This window comes from Physeter macrocephalus, chromosome 12 (genome assembly GCF_002837175.3).
Source record: "Physeter macrocephalus isolate SW-GA chromosome 12, ASM283717v5, whole genome shotgun sequence".
In the NCBI taxonomy this organism is placed as follows: Eukaryota; Metazoa; Chordata; class Mammalia; order Artiodactyla; family Physeteridae; genus Physeter; species Physeter macrocephalus.
Window position 1 is genome coordinate 71034451 of NC_041225.1, and position 17267 is coordinate 71051717.

Sequence of the window (17267 nt, forward strand, 5' to 3'; positions counted from 1 at the left end):
GGTACAAAAGTGGTTAATATCCTGCAGCACAATAAACGGTTACCTTTTCTATGGGACAAAAATCATTTGCACCTCTACTGGACAAAATTCAATTATATTACTATCAGTTTCCTCCATGTTAAGATTTACCCTTACAGAGTTGTACAGTACCTCTGTACTAAAAAATAATAAATATCAAGTCAAACAAAAGTGTACATTCCTGGAGAATCAGACAATCCCAGGAGTGCCTGCTAGACAAAACCCAGCAGGACGCTGAAAGAACAAATAGTCACCCCTTCGCCTATTTCCAAGTTTCGGATAATTTTTCTTAATAGAACTAAGAATCCTCTGAGTTTTAAAATTCTCTTTTAGGAACCAGCGCCAAAAATGTAACATCACTACGAATTACAACACTAGCACACCACAGTAAGCACACACTGATTACATTTATTCTACTTGGAATTGTCATTTGCCATTTTAAACCACCAGACTAATTGAAAGGCTAACTGTAATTTGCTAATATTTATGGCTTCCAGGAAAGCTTTACAAAGGATGTGTCTCATCTTATGCTGAAATTAAGTAGTTTGTTCAATAATTAATAAATATATATTAAGAACGTATCATGTACCAATCACAGTTTTAGGATAAAACAGAGAAATAAAATAGATGAAGACTCCTGTCTTCAAGAAGATTATACTCTTGTAGTGAGAAATTCCATATGAATTAAACATTTAAAGGTTGAGTAAAAATTAGAAGACAACATACATGATATCATTTGTAAACTTGGGTGGGAAAGACCTTTCTAGTCATAATTCTAAAATCAGAAACTAGGGAATTCCCTGGTGGTCCAGTGGTTGGGATTCTGCTCTTCCATTGCAGGGGGCCCCTGGTCTGGGAACTAAGATCCCACAAGCTAGGCAGCAGCGTGTCGCCCCCCCCCCCAAAATTCAGAAACTATAGGGGAAAGAACCATTAGTTAGACCAGTGATTCCCAAACTTGAGCAGGTATCAAGTCACCCGGAGGGCTGAATAAAGCAAGGATTGCTGGCCCACCCTCCCAGAGTATCTGATTCTGTAAGCGCGAGGTGGGCTAGGAGAATTTATTTGTAACAAATTCTCAGGTGATGACAGTAACGCTGGTCTGAGGATTACATTTTGAGAACCTGGATTAGAATACATAAATATTTTAAATGTTTGTACTGTCAAGGCATTATAAATAAATAAATAAATAAATAAATAAATAGCTATAACTGGGAAAACGTTAGCAATCTATGATCAATTAATGGTGTAAATTGCGAACATTTCTTCTCTACTCTTGAAGTTCTACTCTTCTCTACTCTTGAATTCCTGAAGTTCTTTTCTGTGAAAGGAGCTCATTTCATTCGATTTTGAGCCTTTTTCTGCCTCTTTACTCATTCCGATTTCAAGGAGAGGGGTCCAATTACTAAATTTGAGACTAATTGAGCATACATTCAACTCAACATCCTTTCCCTCGGGGGAACCAGTCTGCCACTGGCAAAGAGAGCAGACAAAAATCACTGTGCTCTCCAGCAATTCTCCTTACATTCTAGTGGAAAAGTTTATATTTTATCTTTATGGTACTAAGTTGATATTTAACAAGTACAGACATACCATCCTACATCAGTAAACATAAAAGTGATATTGATATTTTTCCTAAATCTTAAAAACACAGTGCAAACGCGTGTTTGCTTATTTAATAGTTTTGACTCTGGTAATCAAATAATTGCCAATAAAGATGTGGAGAATGGAATGTTCTTGTACTGCAAATTTATAAAACCATTCTGGAAGGCAATCGACAATAGTTATCAATTTAAATGTATAAATTGTGTAACTTTGCAGATTCTAAGATTTATTCTAAGAAATAAATGAAATAATTATGCAAAGATATATAGAACTATAGATACTTACCATAACCTTCTTTATAATACTATGAAAAATTTGGAAATTATTAACATATAAGTCATTGGACATTGGACATTCCCAAATTTGGAGCTGGGTGAATAAATGAAATACTATACAGCCATTACAAGTGATAATGTAGTTCTCTGTTGACATGGAAAGATGTCTACTAGGTGAAAAAAGGAAAGATCATAAAATATCATAAGTTATATAATCAGATAAAGCTAGAAATAAACAGCATATATAGAGTATACATATACATCATACATGTGGTGTGCATATATATGTATATATACCTGTGACATAAATGCTTGTTCATCTTTGTGTGGTCTGATTTTTTTTCAATAAACATGTATCTTTTTATATTCTGTGTTTCTTTTTAAAGTATAATTTTAAAACATTTATTTAAAGAAATAAAGTCATACAACTTGTTAAAAAAACATTAAATAGTATTTTTACACTCAGAAAAAGAAAGCTACTTTATGTTTTGGAGAAATGCTGAATATGAGATTGTTTCTGATTGACCTGGCTCTTTTTGTTCTTACATTATACCCCATACTTTTCAAAAATATATTTATTAATATTTACTGAAATCAGCACTTATCATAAATAGGTAAATCAAATAAGCAAGGGTAGAGGAATAATATGTGATTAGGAGTAATCTGGTCTCAATCTTATATTTTATTAAAATTTATGCAAATATATACAATTTACAAGTTAATTGAACGCATTAAAATCACAGGAAATTTCTCTTTTTAGCCAGTAAGACTAGGACAGAAATTCCAAAGTAGTTCCCATAAACCTAATCCAATCAAACTAATTATTCTGAAATGCTAGACCTAAAGAAAATATTCCCCAGTCCACATGCAAAGTAAGAAAAAATAATCTACCCCATAGTACTTTTGTATATAAGTCAGTTTTCTTGGGTTGCTGTGAGAATCACCTACAGACCATGTAATAACATGGAGTATAAGGCTCCGTTCATTCATTTAGTGGTTCACTAGGTCCAGAAAGGTGAGACTGCTTTGAAGAGCAGCTCAGAGCATGTCTTGCTGGCCTGGCCTCCTTCTGCAGGGGTTCCTGAATCACAGCAATTGCTGTTCCACCTGGTTCAGGGTTAGGAGGTCGGAGCTACTCACCAGATATTTACAGTACAGCCTGGGGCTCACAGCAGTGTCTGGAAATACTTCCTTGTCCAAAGTAAAGCTTCCTTATGACTATTTAATTTTAAATGAGTGTTTAAAGTGAACAAAAGAAAGAAACCTGCTACTTCTCTGCTTAACCAAGTTGTCATCTACTGAATGTGCTTTTTTCATTTTGTATGAAACCAGTATTTTCCCAGACGAGAAAACTGAACACCTTTACCCGTTTCATATTTTAATTTGGAGGTAATTAAATTCCATCTGTCCACTAATTAAATTTTTTATACCTTAACTTTCTTCTCTTTTGAAATCTTGTTTGAAAACACCCTCACGTGATCTTAATTGTGGAGACAGTTTACATTTCTCGGCCTTCCCTGGTGGCGCAGTGGTTGAGAATCCGCTTGCCGATGCAGGGGACACGGGTTCGCGCCCCGGTCCGCGAAGATCCCACATGCCGCGGAGCGGCTGGGCCGGTGAGCCATGGCCGCTGAGCCTGCGCGTCCGGAGCCTGTGCTCCGCAACGGGAGAGGCCATAACAGTGAGAGGCCCGCGTACAGAAAAAAAAAAAAAAAAAAAAAAAAATTTCTCTTTGTTTGGTTAATACCATTTTTTGATCTTTTTCAGACTTGGTTTACATTTCTTTATTTTTAACTTATTGATACCCCCCTCCCTGTTATTAGCCGGAGATAACCGCCTCAAGAAGTGTATTTTTAGCAGGTAAGCATTTTAGTTCTGATGAAACAAAAATTCACATTTTAAGGCAAGACAAAAAAAATTTAAACATAAAACTTTTAATCTACTCTTTGGCCTCCTCCCTTCCTTCTAGTGTGCATTGTGCATCTGCATTATGTGTTAACCAGAACTCCCCAGTGGCAGAAATACCTGCTCAACCATGAAGATCAATTTTCCTTATTTTGGGGCCAGCCATGTAACTCCTCAGAGGATAATAGTCCTTCCTCAATCCTGTAAGGGGTCACAATGACCCACCACTCACCTGGTATGTGCAGACATCTTTGGTGAACAATGCCAATATACTATTTCCCTTAAAGATAGTGATTGGTGCAGAAGAGACACTTAAAGGACGTTCTTAGCTTAAGTACTTACTTGTGACCTTATTAATGTAACTAGCTATATTACTTGTATTCTGCCTATTTTACAAGGTTATTGTTTCTTGCATTACCAAATGTGTGACGAGCCTCAGATAAAACTAATGATGATTAGGCTAACTGAAATGATTGATAAAACACATAGTTCCGCAAGATCAATGATTGTAATAGTGTAACTCTAGATGTGAGAAGAAGCAACAAGAGGGAGCCACTTCCTGGACCATAACAGACTCTAGTAAGACAGGCAGTCCAGAGGCTTTTGGTTATTGTTAACAGGGTCTAGTCCAATTATAGTAGCACGTTGAGTGGCCTATCAATGAAATCCTCACCTGACCTGGGAATCGCCATTAGGCAAACTGGTCATGAAATGCCTCCCAAACATTGCTCAAAATTAAGACCAAAAGGGAGGGGACTGTCAAATAAAGAATATTGCCCACCGTCCAGTTCTACAAGAATCAAGTCATTAGCTACTGCAGTCACTGACCTACAGTACATCCTGAAAGGAATTCAGGGTGGAGATCAGGATGAGACACTTTGTATACTGGAAAACTGACAGAACTGGCCCTCAGATAGATCTTTTCAGGAGAAAATTTTATGAACCTAGTTTCCTGCATCTTCCCATACTTAGAAAAGCACTAAAACCATTAACTAAGATATCTCTTCCTCTCAAATAGCAGTAACCTTCTACTAAGATTAGTGCTTGATGGCATGTACCACTTTGCTAAAATCATACATACTGGCCTCACCCTGTACCTCGTTGGAACAGTCCCCAGAGCTTTCTGAAAGACTGCCTCCCGGGTTATAATCCTCAGGTTGGCTCGAATAAAAGTTTCCATGTCTTTCTTAGATTGACTAGTGATTAATTTTTTCATTGATAGTTCCCAGCTCCAGTGTGTAGGAAATGAACAATGTCCCCAGTCCCCGTGCTCTTTGCATGCCAACCGCACTGACCTCTTTCAGTGTCTCTGCCTTGGTTTGCTTTCTCCCACCCTTTCACAAGGTGTCATGCTGTTTCCTTTGCCTGGGGCACTCTTCTCTCCTTGCTTTGCCCTCTTAATTCCTACTTATCTTTCAGATCTTAAACTTTACTTCCTTGACCACTCTGCCCTCCCCAAACTAGATGCGATTCCACTATTACATCTTTCTTAGCACTTGTCACCCAGGCGACTTAGCATTTGTTTCTGTATTTGACTAAAGCTGTATCCTCCGATAGACTGTTTGCTTTACAAGGTCAGTGTCTCTGTCTGGTTTTGCTCACCACTGTACCTTCAGCACTTGGCTGATCTTCAATCATATTTTACTGAATTTAATTAAATCTGGCCCAACTCCCCACATGATGGAGCTGGAAGGAAAGTTAACCTGAGGCTATTATTGAGATTTTTCTCCCTTCTCCATGGTATCATGCGGGAACCTAGGAGAAGCCAGGGAACTGGACTGTGGGATTATTGTCCTCTTCTTCACGGCTCCTCATTGAGCAGTGATGCTCAGAGGGTGCTTTGGAAGGGCTGCCCCAGGTGGACTGCCTTCCACTGACAGCAAGTTCCCAACTTGCCACCCACTGGAGGGACAAAGTGCCAAAAAAGGAACTGTCCTCCACCGTCCCATCTTCCTCACCCCAGTCCTCACCCTCTCTTCTGACTCTTAGGAAACCTAAATTTCCTCTTGGATGTAGATGCTTTCCCCTCCATTACTCTAGGAACTAACCTCCATCGTCTCCTGTCCTGGGATGAATACTCCTCCACGGGCCTTTAGAAACCAGTTTTCCTGGAATGGGTTAGAGAAAGAGGATGCTAATAACAGGTGTTTTTGTTTGTTTTCATTTTTTTTAAGTACTCTCCTCTACAGGTATGTGTATTTTGAAGCAAAATTGGGGGCATATTGTCTATACCCTTCTATAACTCATTTCCCCCATTTACCAAATTGTATTTCCCTATAGCCTTAAATATTGAGAGCATGATTGAGAATATAGAATTTCCTAGGAAGAAGTCACCTAATTTATTTAACATGCCCCTTTATGGTGGGATATTCCTCGTTCCGTAGCCTGACAGTTAGGATCCTTTGTGCCTGTTTCTAGCCTCGTCTCCTGCTGGCAGGCCTCTCATTCTAATCTATTGTCACACCAAATCATAACGCCCCAGGACACCTCGTGCTTCTTCTCCTCCATTCTTCCAGAGTTTCTTCAGCTGGATCCCTTTTTTTCTGATCAGCTCTTACTTATCCCTTCAAATTGGTGTCATCTTCTCCTACTGCTTTCCCTGACGTACCACCCCGGTCTGCTTAGTGCCCTTCTGGGCTCCCAAAGCATCCTCCTTATGCCACTCTCATTGCACTGGGCAGATTTTCTCGGATTTATCCTCTGTGAATGTTTCAGTCCTCTTCACTAGATTTTAAGGTCTCTAAGGGCAGAAAGCATGGCACATATAGATGTGTCATAGTGTACCTGGCACATAGAGTTGTTCCAAAAGATTTGTTGAAGAGACACAGATTGCAGGAAGCATTTTTTTTTAATTGCCTCGCTTTCTTTATGGGTATGCACAGCTTCTTAGGATGGCTTTGAACTTACCTGTCCTGTAATTGCCCTTTGTTTTATGCAGTTAGGGGTGTTTCTAACATTCTTCACCTAATAAATGCAGTGATGCCCAGTCCCCTTGGTGTTGATAAATATTTTCAATTTTGGCCTTTTTATTTCCTTTGCCAGGTAGGCTACAATCGTAGCTGTTCCTTTACTTTGAGCAGATGTAAGATGAGGTTCCCTTGTTTCATGGACCCTGGCACAACTCCATCTTCCAGATCTCCTTTTCAGATTCGTTCCTTATCTGTCAATTATCCACACTCTTCCCAAGGATAACAAGAGTCTTTCCCTCAGTGTGTTCTTGGAGAAATGCCAGAAGACTTCTTTTTGTTTGTTTTGGCTGTGCCACGCGGATTATGGGATCTTAGTTCCCCGTCCAGGGATCGAACGTGGGACCTCAGCAGTGAAAGCCCAGAATCCTAACCACTGGACCGCCAGGGAATTCCCCCAGAAGACTTTTTAGTAAGTTTTCCCTTGTTTGTAAAATAATTTGGTAACCCCCATGTATCAGATACTACCGCTTCTCCTAGAATCATGAGATTTCATATTCAAGTTCTGTGACTAGATGTCTAGTTTCTCAAGTTCATGCTGATAATTTTGAATTTAATGTTTCATGTTGTTTTTTCCAATGTAAATTTGAGATTGTATTTGCTTTTAGGACAAGGCACTATGCGAAGGATAGCATTTCTTTTGTATTTAATACAATGCTGACATGTATGTTTGATAAATAAATATAAATATGCATTAAACTTGGGTTAGGATAGTTTCTAAACAGTGATATAAGGTTCTTTTACCATAGACAGATTTAGCTTCTTCTTTTTTTTTTTTTTTTTTTTTTTTTTTTGCGGTACGCGGGCCTCTCACTGCTGTGGCCTCTCCTGTTGCGGAGCACCACGAACCCGTGTCCCCTGCATCGGCAGGCGGACTCCCAACCACTGCGCCACCAGGGAAGCCCTTAGCTTCATTTTATAATAAAAATCTTTGGTGGTTCCTGATCTGGGAAGATCCCACATGCCACGGAGCAACTGGGCCCGTGAGCCACAACTACTGAGCCTGCGCGTCTGGAGCCTGTGCTCCGCAGCAAGAGAGGCCACGATAGTGAGAGGCCCCGCGCACCGCGATGAAGAGTGGCCCCCGCTCGCCGCAACTAGAGAAAGCCCTCGCACAGAAACGAAGACCCAACACAGTCATAAATAAATAAATAAATTTATTTTTAAAAAAAGAAAAACAATCTTTGGTGGTAAGACTCACTGAGAGCAGGGTACTTGGTCATTCAACCACAGGTAGACTAAAATTAAGAGAACATTAGTGTAGACCAGGGGGAGGTGATAGTCATTTGGGCTAGAGTGATGGAGGTGGTTAGAAGAAGAAGGATTTAAGAAACTGAACTGTGATGGATTGGCTATGGGTGGGGGGGATTCACACCTTGCATACCTGATGGATGGCAGTTCATCCAAAGAGATTTCCAGAACAGAACACCCTATTTGCCTAGACAATGTGCTGGATGCCATGGTCAATTTTTCCTCTCTGTGTTCCTCCTTCGTAGCTGTCATGTAGACCTTATTCTTGGTTAATTGTTTCCCTAGTTTTGGACATGATTCACATTTCTTAGTCACAATCAGATTCCAATTTTTTCCCATTTATGCTCAGGTCAACGTGATTGAATTTGGGTATTCTTGAAAGTCTTCAAATATTTTAAGGACAGTCATTTGGGATATGCCATATCTTCATATAGGTGGTCTTTGGTATTCTAATGCTTTCTAACTTTCATTCTTAGACGGAAACCTAGTGAAAAAAAATGAGCCTCACCACATCTTATACGCCAAAGTAAATTTTAAATGAATTAATGAATTGAGTATTAAGAAAATAAAAAAGAAAATAGATCGAACAGTCTATTGCTGGAGGTTAGCTTTCTATACTTAGATCAGAATAACTTAAAAAGAATGACATTTGGTTACACAAAAATAAGTAACTTCTGTAGATAAAACCAAACTTTAAAAAATCCCTTCTTGGGAATTCCCTGGCAGCCCAGTGGTTAGGATTCTGGGCTTTCACTGCCAGGGGCCCGGGTTTGATCCCTGGCTGGGGAACTAAGATCCCGCAAGCTGCGCAGTGCAGGGGGAAAAAAAAAAATCTCTTCTTAAATGGGAAAAATGAAAACCATTTGGAGGATATATGACAAATAAAAGGCACATAACTTGATTATTTAAACAGCTCATGTAAACCAGTGTGAAAGCCATTAACATTCACTCCATAGCTAAATGAGCCAAGACATAAACGAAGCTAATTCACAAATGGGGAAATAAAAAACATGGAGAAAATGTTCTGAGTGGTCCATTCCCCCTTATCTAAGTTTTCTAAATACTCTGTAATGTGGTGCATTGCTTTTGCTGTTGACGTGAATTTAGGTGGCCATGGGCAGAGAGGCCTGTTGTTGGTTCTATAATCAAGGATCAAACAACTGGATGGACTGTTTGAAGGAAAACATGGCTGAATAGTTTTAAGAGGTGGGTTAAGCTTAGAACTTTTAAAATTGTATTACCCAAGGCCAATTCTGGGTGAAATCATGAAGTTGGCTCTGATTTCCTCTTTCCCAGCTTCCTCCAATGTTGTCATGTGGGTGAGGACTCAGATATAGCCCTCCCTCGGTATCCAAGGTATCCAAGGGGGATTAGTTCCAGGGACCCCCCCGCAGATATGAAAATTTGTGGACGCTGAAGTTCCTTACATAAAATGGCATAGCATTTGCAAATGACCTATGCACATCCTCCTGTATATTTTATTATTATTATTTTTAAATAAATTTACTTATTTTTGGCTGCATTGGGTCTTCGTTTCTGCGTGTGGGCTTCCTCTAGTTGCAGTGAGCGGGGGCTACTCTCCATTGCGGTGCCCGCACTTCTCATTGTGGTGGCTTCTCTTGTTGCGGAGCACGGGTTCTAGGCGCGCAGGCTTCAGTAGTCGTGGCACGCAGGCTCAGTAGTTGTGGTTCGCGGGCTCTACAGCTCAGGCTCAGTAGTTGTGGTTCACAGGCGTAGTTGCTCCGCGGCATGTGGGAACTTCCCAGACCGGGGCTCAAACCCGTGTCCCCTGCACTGGCCGGCGGATTCTTAACCTGTGCCACCAGGGAAGTCCCTGCAGTGTCTTCTTAAGAGACTTCCTCTCCAGGCCTTCAATTTGCACCCCAGAAATGACCTAAATATTATATATTCCTACTAGAGTTAAACGTCCCCAGGAATATCTACGTTTTATCTGGGGTTCTATTCCTGAATTGGTTGATTTGGCCTGCGCTGGGGTCCTAGCCCAGACCGAGACCCCTTGTCTCAGCCAGGGAGGTTCTTTTTCCGATCGGATTCACACAGCCAGTGACAAAACCTATGCTGAGACTGGAACAGCACGAGCTTTATTTAATGGCTAAAGAATGGAGAAGCGGAAACCTCATTTGCAAATCAATTTCTCTACTCAATTCCAGGGGAGACACTGTGTTTATAAGAGGGTCGAGGTAGAAGCGAGGGAATTGGAAAGAGTGGGAGGAATATTCATGACTTATCCGAGAACGGGGGTGTGGTTTGGACCTGGAACTGATGCAACTCTCCTTTTCGGTCCTTGTATGGGCTTTTCCGGTTGTTGTCATGGCCACTGTCAGCTGTCATTGCACCGGTGGGTGTGTCATTTAGCAGGCTTAGGTATTACAATGACTGTATCATGAGGCTCTAGGTCTACTGGAAGTTAAATCTTCAGCCATCTAGTGCCTAATTGGTTCTAACCAGTTCTTGTGTTTTTCTTTGCAGCTTCCTCCCAAAACTTAGGTTAAGAGCAATTGGTTTCCATTCAAGCCAGGGGCAAGAGTATGATTCTGGGGCAACAGCTTTGGTAACAATTTGAGGCTTAATCTAAACTCTTAAGTGAAACTCTAGTGGAATTTCAGGCCTCGTTCAAGGTGGGGAGTGAGGGTTTTGCAGGATAGTGGAAAACACCCCACAAAGAGGTAGGAAAAGTGCCTCTGAAAAAGGTAGAGTTGTGGTTGCCACAGCTGATTATTTAAAAGGAGAGGGATTTTGTCCCCTTCTCTCCCTGTTGGTTCACGACCTCAGGTAATTCCCCAGGTGAAACCTCCGCCCCACCCCCACCCCACACACACCCTAGGAGGTCACAGAATGACTGAAGAGGCAGGACATTCCAGATTGGTAGGTGGCAGTTTTAGTAAGCAAGGGAACTTACGTAGGTGGTTTGTCTTGGCTATGCACTCGCCAGAATCTTAAGAGCTTATACAGAGGCCTTAAATGGGGGAAAGAGGGTTGCACTTACCAAAAAAGTCCAGATGGTTTCAATAACACCTTACTCTCTCAAGGCTGCATCCTTCAAGTAGCACCTAGCTCAGGAACAGCGGGCAGAAAGTACATTCCAACGACAGAAGGGGTAAGGAGCCTCTGACTGCCTCAGTCCACCTGCTGGGTCAAGCCGAGCCCACGTCCAGTTGATTACTCCCCCAACACTCCCTAAGCTGAGTGGCTATGTGGCTCTGATTCTGTTTAAATGGAAGATATGCTGTATCTAGGAAACCTGAGGCGGGGCTAGAGAGGGCTGTGAGAAGGCAGGCGCCTTCCTCTCGTGGGACGCGGGGCAAGGAACTCTGCACGTCTGGTCTGTCCGTCCCTGCGGACGCAGACAAATTTCAAGGACGCGGGGAGGGAGGGAAGCGAACCCAGCGCAACGCCGCCTCCGTAAGGCGCCCACTCTTGGGCTTCCGGCGCCGCCCTTGTCCCTCCAGGCACTTCCGTCTGGGCTGGCCGTTCATGGACAGCGGGAGGCCACGCCCAGTTCTTCCGTCCTGTCTCTCGCAACCGCATCCGCTAGCGCCACGAGGGCAGCATGGCAGGCGGCGAGTTGCGGGCAGCGCTGGAGCAGCGCCTCGAAGCCCTGGCCATCCGCACGGAGGTCGTGGAGCACCCGGAGGTGAGGCGCTCCCGCCGGGACCACCCCGGGAGGGGGTGGGCTCTGTTGCAGCTTCTATGGGGCGAAGGCGCTAAGCCTAGACGTCCCAGGGGTAATGTGCCGCAGAAACTTCCGTTCTAAGGCATTTCCCGGGATCCAGAGTACGAAAGGGACCTGAAAGCACCATCAAGGGTCTCTCCACTTCGGACGCTGATGTTATTGTGAAAAAACCTCATGTTTTCTTCTTGGAGTGATTTTTTTTTTCGGCCGCGCCACGTGGGATGCGGAACCTTAGTTCTCCACCAGGGATCCAACCCGTGACCCCTGCAGTGGAAGCGCGGAGGCCTAACCACTGGACCGCCCGGGAATTCGGAGTGATTTTTTATGTTGAGAACTAGTACAACATATTGAGAACTTGCGCATCTCAAACTGGCTAGGGATGTTTGATCAGTGTGTCAACTTTATGCGTATGTTAAGTTGCCAAGCAGTAAACTCGTCTTTGCAGTGGCTGCAGATGCATATAGGATGCCAAGGTTAGAGTTTGGTATATTTTAACATGATTTATTGATGGGAAGGTTTTTTTTGCACATATGTGACGGAGCCAGTACGTTACCTGAGTGGTGTGCAAGGACAAAGTTTTTGCCCAACGCTTGAGTTAACAGCTAATGATAATTAGCTAGATATGGTGATGATCTTCCAAGTTTAGAGAAATTCATCAAAACTATATTCTTTGACCCTTTTGCCTCCCTTATAGTCCACATACTCTCCCCCTTTTTACTGTGCATATTGCCAGCTTTTCTGATTTTTTTTTGTATATCAGTCCAGGGTCTCATTCCCTGCCCTCACTCCCTCTCTGTGGTTATCTCTTTATAGAGTGGAGATTGTCATATGGCCTGGATGTAATGGAATGCCAAGGAATAGGAGTCTGGGCTGCTATAAAGTTTTTAAAATTAATTTTTATTGGAGTATAGTTGATTTACAGTGTTGTGAGGGCTGCTATAAACTTTACCAAAAGTCTAATGGAAAAACAAAAAAAGTATTTTAGGAGTGTGAAGGCTTGGCCTGCACATTGGAATGGAGAACTGGCCTAAGAGAAACTATCAGTACTTCCTGAGGTCCTGAGATGAGATATATTTGCTAATGGGCTGGGGATGGATCTCTACCAGTGAAATCCAGGGCACTGAGTACTCCCTAACGTTACACCCACCAAGCAATATACAGATAACTGTATGTGCAGTGTGTGTATACATGCATATTATTTTCAAACTTCTCATGTGATATTTCACAGGTGTTTACAGTTGAAGAAATGATGCCTCATATCCAGCATTTGAAAGGAGCACATAGTAAGAACTTATTTCTTAAAGACAAAAAGAAAAAAGGCTATTGGCTGGTGACAGTTCTTCATGATAGACAAATTAATTTAAATGATCTTGCCAAGCAGTTAGGTGTTGGAAGTGGAAATCTGCGGTTTGCTGATGAAACAGCCATGCTAGAAAAACTGAAAGTTGGCCAAGGCTGTGCCACACCGTTGGCACTCTTCTGTGATGATGGAGATGTGAAATTTGTTCTGGATTCTGCTTTTTTGGAAGGTGGACATGAAAAGGTGTACTTTCATCCAATGACCAATGCTGCAACCATGGGATTGAGCCCTGAAGACTTTCTCACATTTGTGAAGAAGACAGGACACGATCCCATAAGACTAAATTTTGATAAAAACTAATTGGGCTAATGTTTAGAATACATTTATTTCTGAAAGCTGTTTTTCTTACTTGTAATTATAAAAAGCATTAAAAGTGGTAAGATATATATAGCACCTTGGTTTGGTGACTACCTAAACTACTTAAGGAGCTATTTAACTATTTCATCTTAAAGGAGCTGTTTTTAAAAAGATATACTGAGGTAGTTTTAGTCAGCTCAGAGATTCCACCCTCCCCTTCCCCCATGACAATTACTTGTTACAGGAATGCCTTCAACAATTAAGGAGTAATTAACACAGGGAGTTCCCTGGTGGCCTAGTGGTTGGGATTCCAGGCTTTCACTGCCGTGACCTGGGTTCAGTCCCTGGTCAGGGGAACTGAGATCCTGCAAGCTGTGTGGCAGCCTAAATTAATTAATTAATTAATTAACATCAAAACTAAGATTAGTTAACTATCTAAGATTAACTATATTACATCTTCTGTGTTTATTATACTTGAAAAAAGCAAGCTGCAAAAACAGCATATATAAAATTATACATATGACAGTGTACATACAGGGGAAAAAGAGGAATATGGGAATATATTCAACTGTTAATAGTGGTTATCTTTGGGGAATGAGGATTAAGGAATAAGAATTCCCCAGCAATGTAATTAAACATGGGGCAAGGGCAAAACCTTCCTATTACTGGGTGTTTGTTTTTAAACCAATGCTTTTTTTTTCAGTGAAAAATAAGCTAATTTTTAAGTAAAATTCTATCTTTAGAAAATTTTAATCTAGAAAAACACTCAAAGTAGGGATGGAAAATGTTATGTCATAATCATTATACTAATGAAATTATATTTTAAAACTCAGGAGCAGAATATACATAGGCCATCAAGAAGGACTTGCTTAGTCTTTGGAGGTTACAAAATGTGAACATGCTTGAACAAGGTTCCTCTGTCCTCTAGGCTATATTAAATTTTACTCATCCCCTTTCAACTGTGGCATCTAAAGCAGTATAAGAACCCAGGATTATGTATTGTCAGTTGTCATATAGAAGCTAGTTCAGAAACAGAGGAAAATTGATGTACTTCTCCACCTCACTTAGATTCAAACAAAGCCCCAGTTGAGGGTCTGACTAGACTAGGCTACAAAATAGCCTAGAGGTCTTAGGAAAATTCTCGTTTCCTCTAGAGTACAATCAAGTGGGATATTTGAGAGATAATCATATTTTCCTAAGGTTGAACACTCAAAAAAATAATTTGCTTCTGGTAGAGAAATTGTACTTAATTTGTACCAATTTGCATTACCGAAAGGCAAAAGTAAAAACTTGTCATTTTTGGATATATGTGGTTAGAAACTACAAGTCTACTCAAGGCAGAATTTTTATAAAATACAGAATGGATTTAAGAGATGAGTTAGTAAGAAATATTTTCCATAAATGATAACCTTATTTCTGAGGTGCTATGTTAGTTTTTGCCTGCTCTGTACCATATCTCTAAGAAAGTGCTATGTTAGTTTTTGCCTACTCTGTACCATATCTCTAAGAAAGAGGAAATTTTAGGTTGCTTTGCATATAAAATTAAGGTTTAATGAATAGAATCAAAGACACCGAGGACCTTAGATAACTGGTCTAACTGTCCTCCCCACCTTATGGTGAAAACAGGCCCAGAAAGACTGACCTGCCCAAGGACACAAGGCAGGTTGCCAACTCTAACGTTACGCCTCCCAAAGTCTAGATGTGAAAATGAAAGAGACTGATTTGTACAATCTATTATTGTATTTAAACCTATTTTGAGGTTGACAAAACTGATAGACTCTCAGTTCTCTCCCAAAACCTCCAATACTCATCCCAAAGTGATTAGGACAGAATCATCTAAACAAGGTTATATGTTATGAAACACATAAAATAGGTTTTCTAGGGCAAAGGGAAAGGAAAGAATAATACTTGGCTAAATTATATGTTATGATTGCTGACCACTTGTTATAAAAATCACCTCTTTTTATATTAGTTTAAAATTCATCTCTTGTTATATCAGTTTAACAAGTGAATGTTAAACCAACTTAATTTTTTCAGGAGAAATAAAGTTAAAAACTAAAATGAAAAATAATGAATGTTTTTAAAAAAAGACAAATCGGCCAAATGATGGTATCTATTTTGTTATAAACTGGATTTTTTGTTATGAACTGTGGCTTATATTAGGTATAGCCAAGTAATAAACATTTTGCCATTCAACTCCAAATTTCTCAGTAGCATTACTTTTAAAGGAAATGTTACATCTGTTATATTATTGGATTTGATATTTAATAACAGTTACAAGTACAATGGCAAACACTGAAAGAGAGAACCCTTAGTAGAAAAGAAAAAGACAATTTGAAATCACGTTTTGTTAAAGGGTGTTGTAAGTGCAACTTTATCCATAAGCATTCCTTTTAAGGCATTTTCATTGTCCAAATATCTCAACATGTACATCAAGGTTTATATTATAAAATGGGTTCCTTTTGTATTATTCATTCAAGGCTTAAAGAAAAAAATACATCTCAGGACTAAGTGTAGCAGAAAACACAAAAATTCACTTTTCTCATAAAAAGTAACTTAAAATACAAAAGTCATTTAGCATACATTATTACTCCTCATTGTAATTCCAGATTTGGTACAATATCTTTTTCACTTCCTGACATAAAATTTTAAGACAGTGCAGGCTGTAATGCTTCATTTGTGAGGTGGCTGCAATTCCGTAATATGCACAGTGATTTTTAAATAGGCTTTTACCATGCCTTGCATGAAAGGTGCTACATACAAACCTGTTTTGTGTACTCTTTGGTAACCACCAGTTCAAAAACTTGGACCGAACATTTCCACATTGCCAGATCTGAAGCACTTTATTGGAGCTCTGGGCCGAAGCTATTACCCTGTATATAAATTCTTTAGTTTCCGAGGGGGTTTGGGTATTGATTTAAAATAGAACCAGATCATTAAATGCATGTCAGGCCCCAGTCCGGAAAGTGGCCCCAGTTAGTTTCTAGTTGGCTACATTATTTTGTTTGGCAGAAGTAGTTTATCTAAGGGAAAAGCATGACTTCATACTAAGTTTGCTTCTGATGGTATCTTTTGGAGATGGTAAAATATTCATGTGGTTATCTAATTCTTTCTTGAAATGGTATGAAAAAGGTGATTAATATAATTGAGAATATTCCACTTTTGCAGTCTCAAGTATTCTCTTGGTTGTCTTGCTGCATTTTCTCAGGGTCAGCCCACTCAGGTTTAGTACTTTATAGGCTACCCTTAAGCATTTTCTAATTGAAGCAGTAATGTGCTGCCTCAGTCAGCATGTTCTCTATTTTAGGATATTAGTGTCCTGTAGAGACCAAGCTGTGATATCATACACCCTCACCGGGCTACCTCCTACTCATTAAATTTAAACTTTCAGTAAATGTCCTGGAATGTGTCCTAGTTGTGCAAATTAGATGCTAGTTAATATAAATCTAAGTTACCCACTTACTGTATTTAGCTAAAACATAACTTCTATATTTACTTTGAATTTATCCACCTAAAGATGAATTTACATTTTTTACATGCAAGTGTCTCTAGACTGCCATGATACCCATTATCAATCTGATACTTGAATCTAGGGAGTCATGATGGAGACATGTTTCAAAGTCTAGAGAATAGGTTTTAAATATGTCTGTTGTGCAATATTTGTATTTTAGTAAGAATCCTTTGTATTTACATTTACATAGCACCTTTCATCCAAGGGTTTAAAAGTGATTTAACTTTACAGCATTATTTGGTGGCAAAACCTAAGTTAATGGTGGCATTACGAAGTCCAGGTTCTCTAACTTCCATTTCAGTTTCTTTTCAACTATACATGCTGTATTTCTTTTCATTAATGGTCTTTCTGAAAGTAGACTATGAACACAGCAGTGTTACTGGCC

General features: G+C 40.2%; 3 protein-coding genes across 10 annotated transcripts in view; 1 reads left to right on the forward strand and 2 right to left on the reverse strand.

Annotated features, from left to right (window-relative positions):
* The window catches only part of MTIF2 (mitochondrial translational initiation factor 2), a 42509-nt gene extending 31089 nt beyond the window's left edge, over nucleotides 1-11420 (reverse strand). For 3 of the 6 annotated variants that reach the window (XM_007107049.4, XM_007107048.4, XM_007107046.4), the window contains exon 1: nucleotides 11028-11420. The gene's annotated coding sequence lies outside the window, so the exon portion shown is untranslated. Of the gene's footprint in view, nucleotides 1-5851; nucleotides 5912-11027 lie in introns of all 6 variants that reach the window. The other 3 variants (XM_024118897.3, XM_028496826.2, XM_055089185.1) reach the window with 2 other exon arrangements.
* A 117-nt stretch (nucleotides 11421-11537) lies between these two features.
* The window catches only part of LOC102977525 (prolyl-tRNA synthetase associated domain-containing protein 1), a 60023-nt gene continuing 54293 nt past the window's right edge, over nucleotides 11538-17267 (forward strand). Inside the window, exons 1-2 of one of the 3 annotated variants that reach the window (XM_007107052.4) lie at nucleotides 11538-11675; nucleotides 12943-15309. In XM_007107052.4, the coding sequence (XP_007107114.1) occupies nucleotides 11592-11675; nucleotides 12943-13374 (516 nt within the window). In that variant the 5' untranslated portion in view covers nucleotides 11538-11591 and the 3' untranslated portion in view covers nucleotides 13375-15309. Of the gene's footprint in view, nucleotides 11676-12942; nucleotides 15310-17267 lie in introns of those variants that run through there. The other 2 variants (XR_008618901.1, XR_447722.3) reach the window with 2 other exon arrangements.
* Nucleotides 15985-17267, reverse strand: part of CCDC88A (coiled-coil domain containing 88A) — a 128125-nt gene continuing 126842 nt past the window's right edge. The window contains exon 34 of the mRNA XM_024118995.3: nucleotides 15985-17266. The gene's annotated coding sequence lies outside the window, so the exon portion shown is untranslated. The remainder of the gene's footprint in view (nucleotide 17267) is intronic.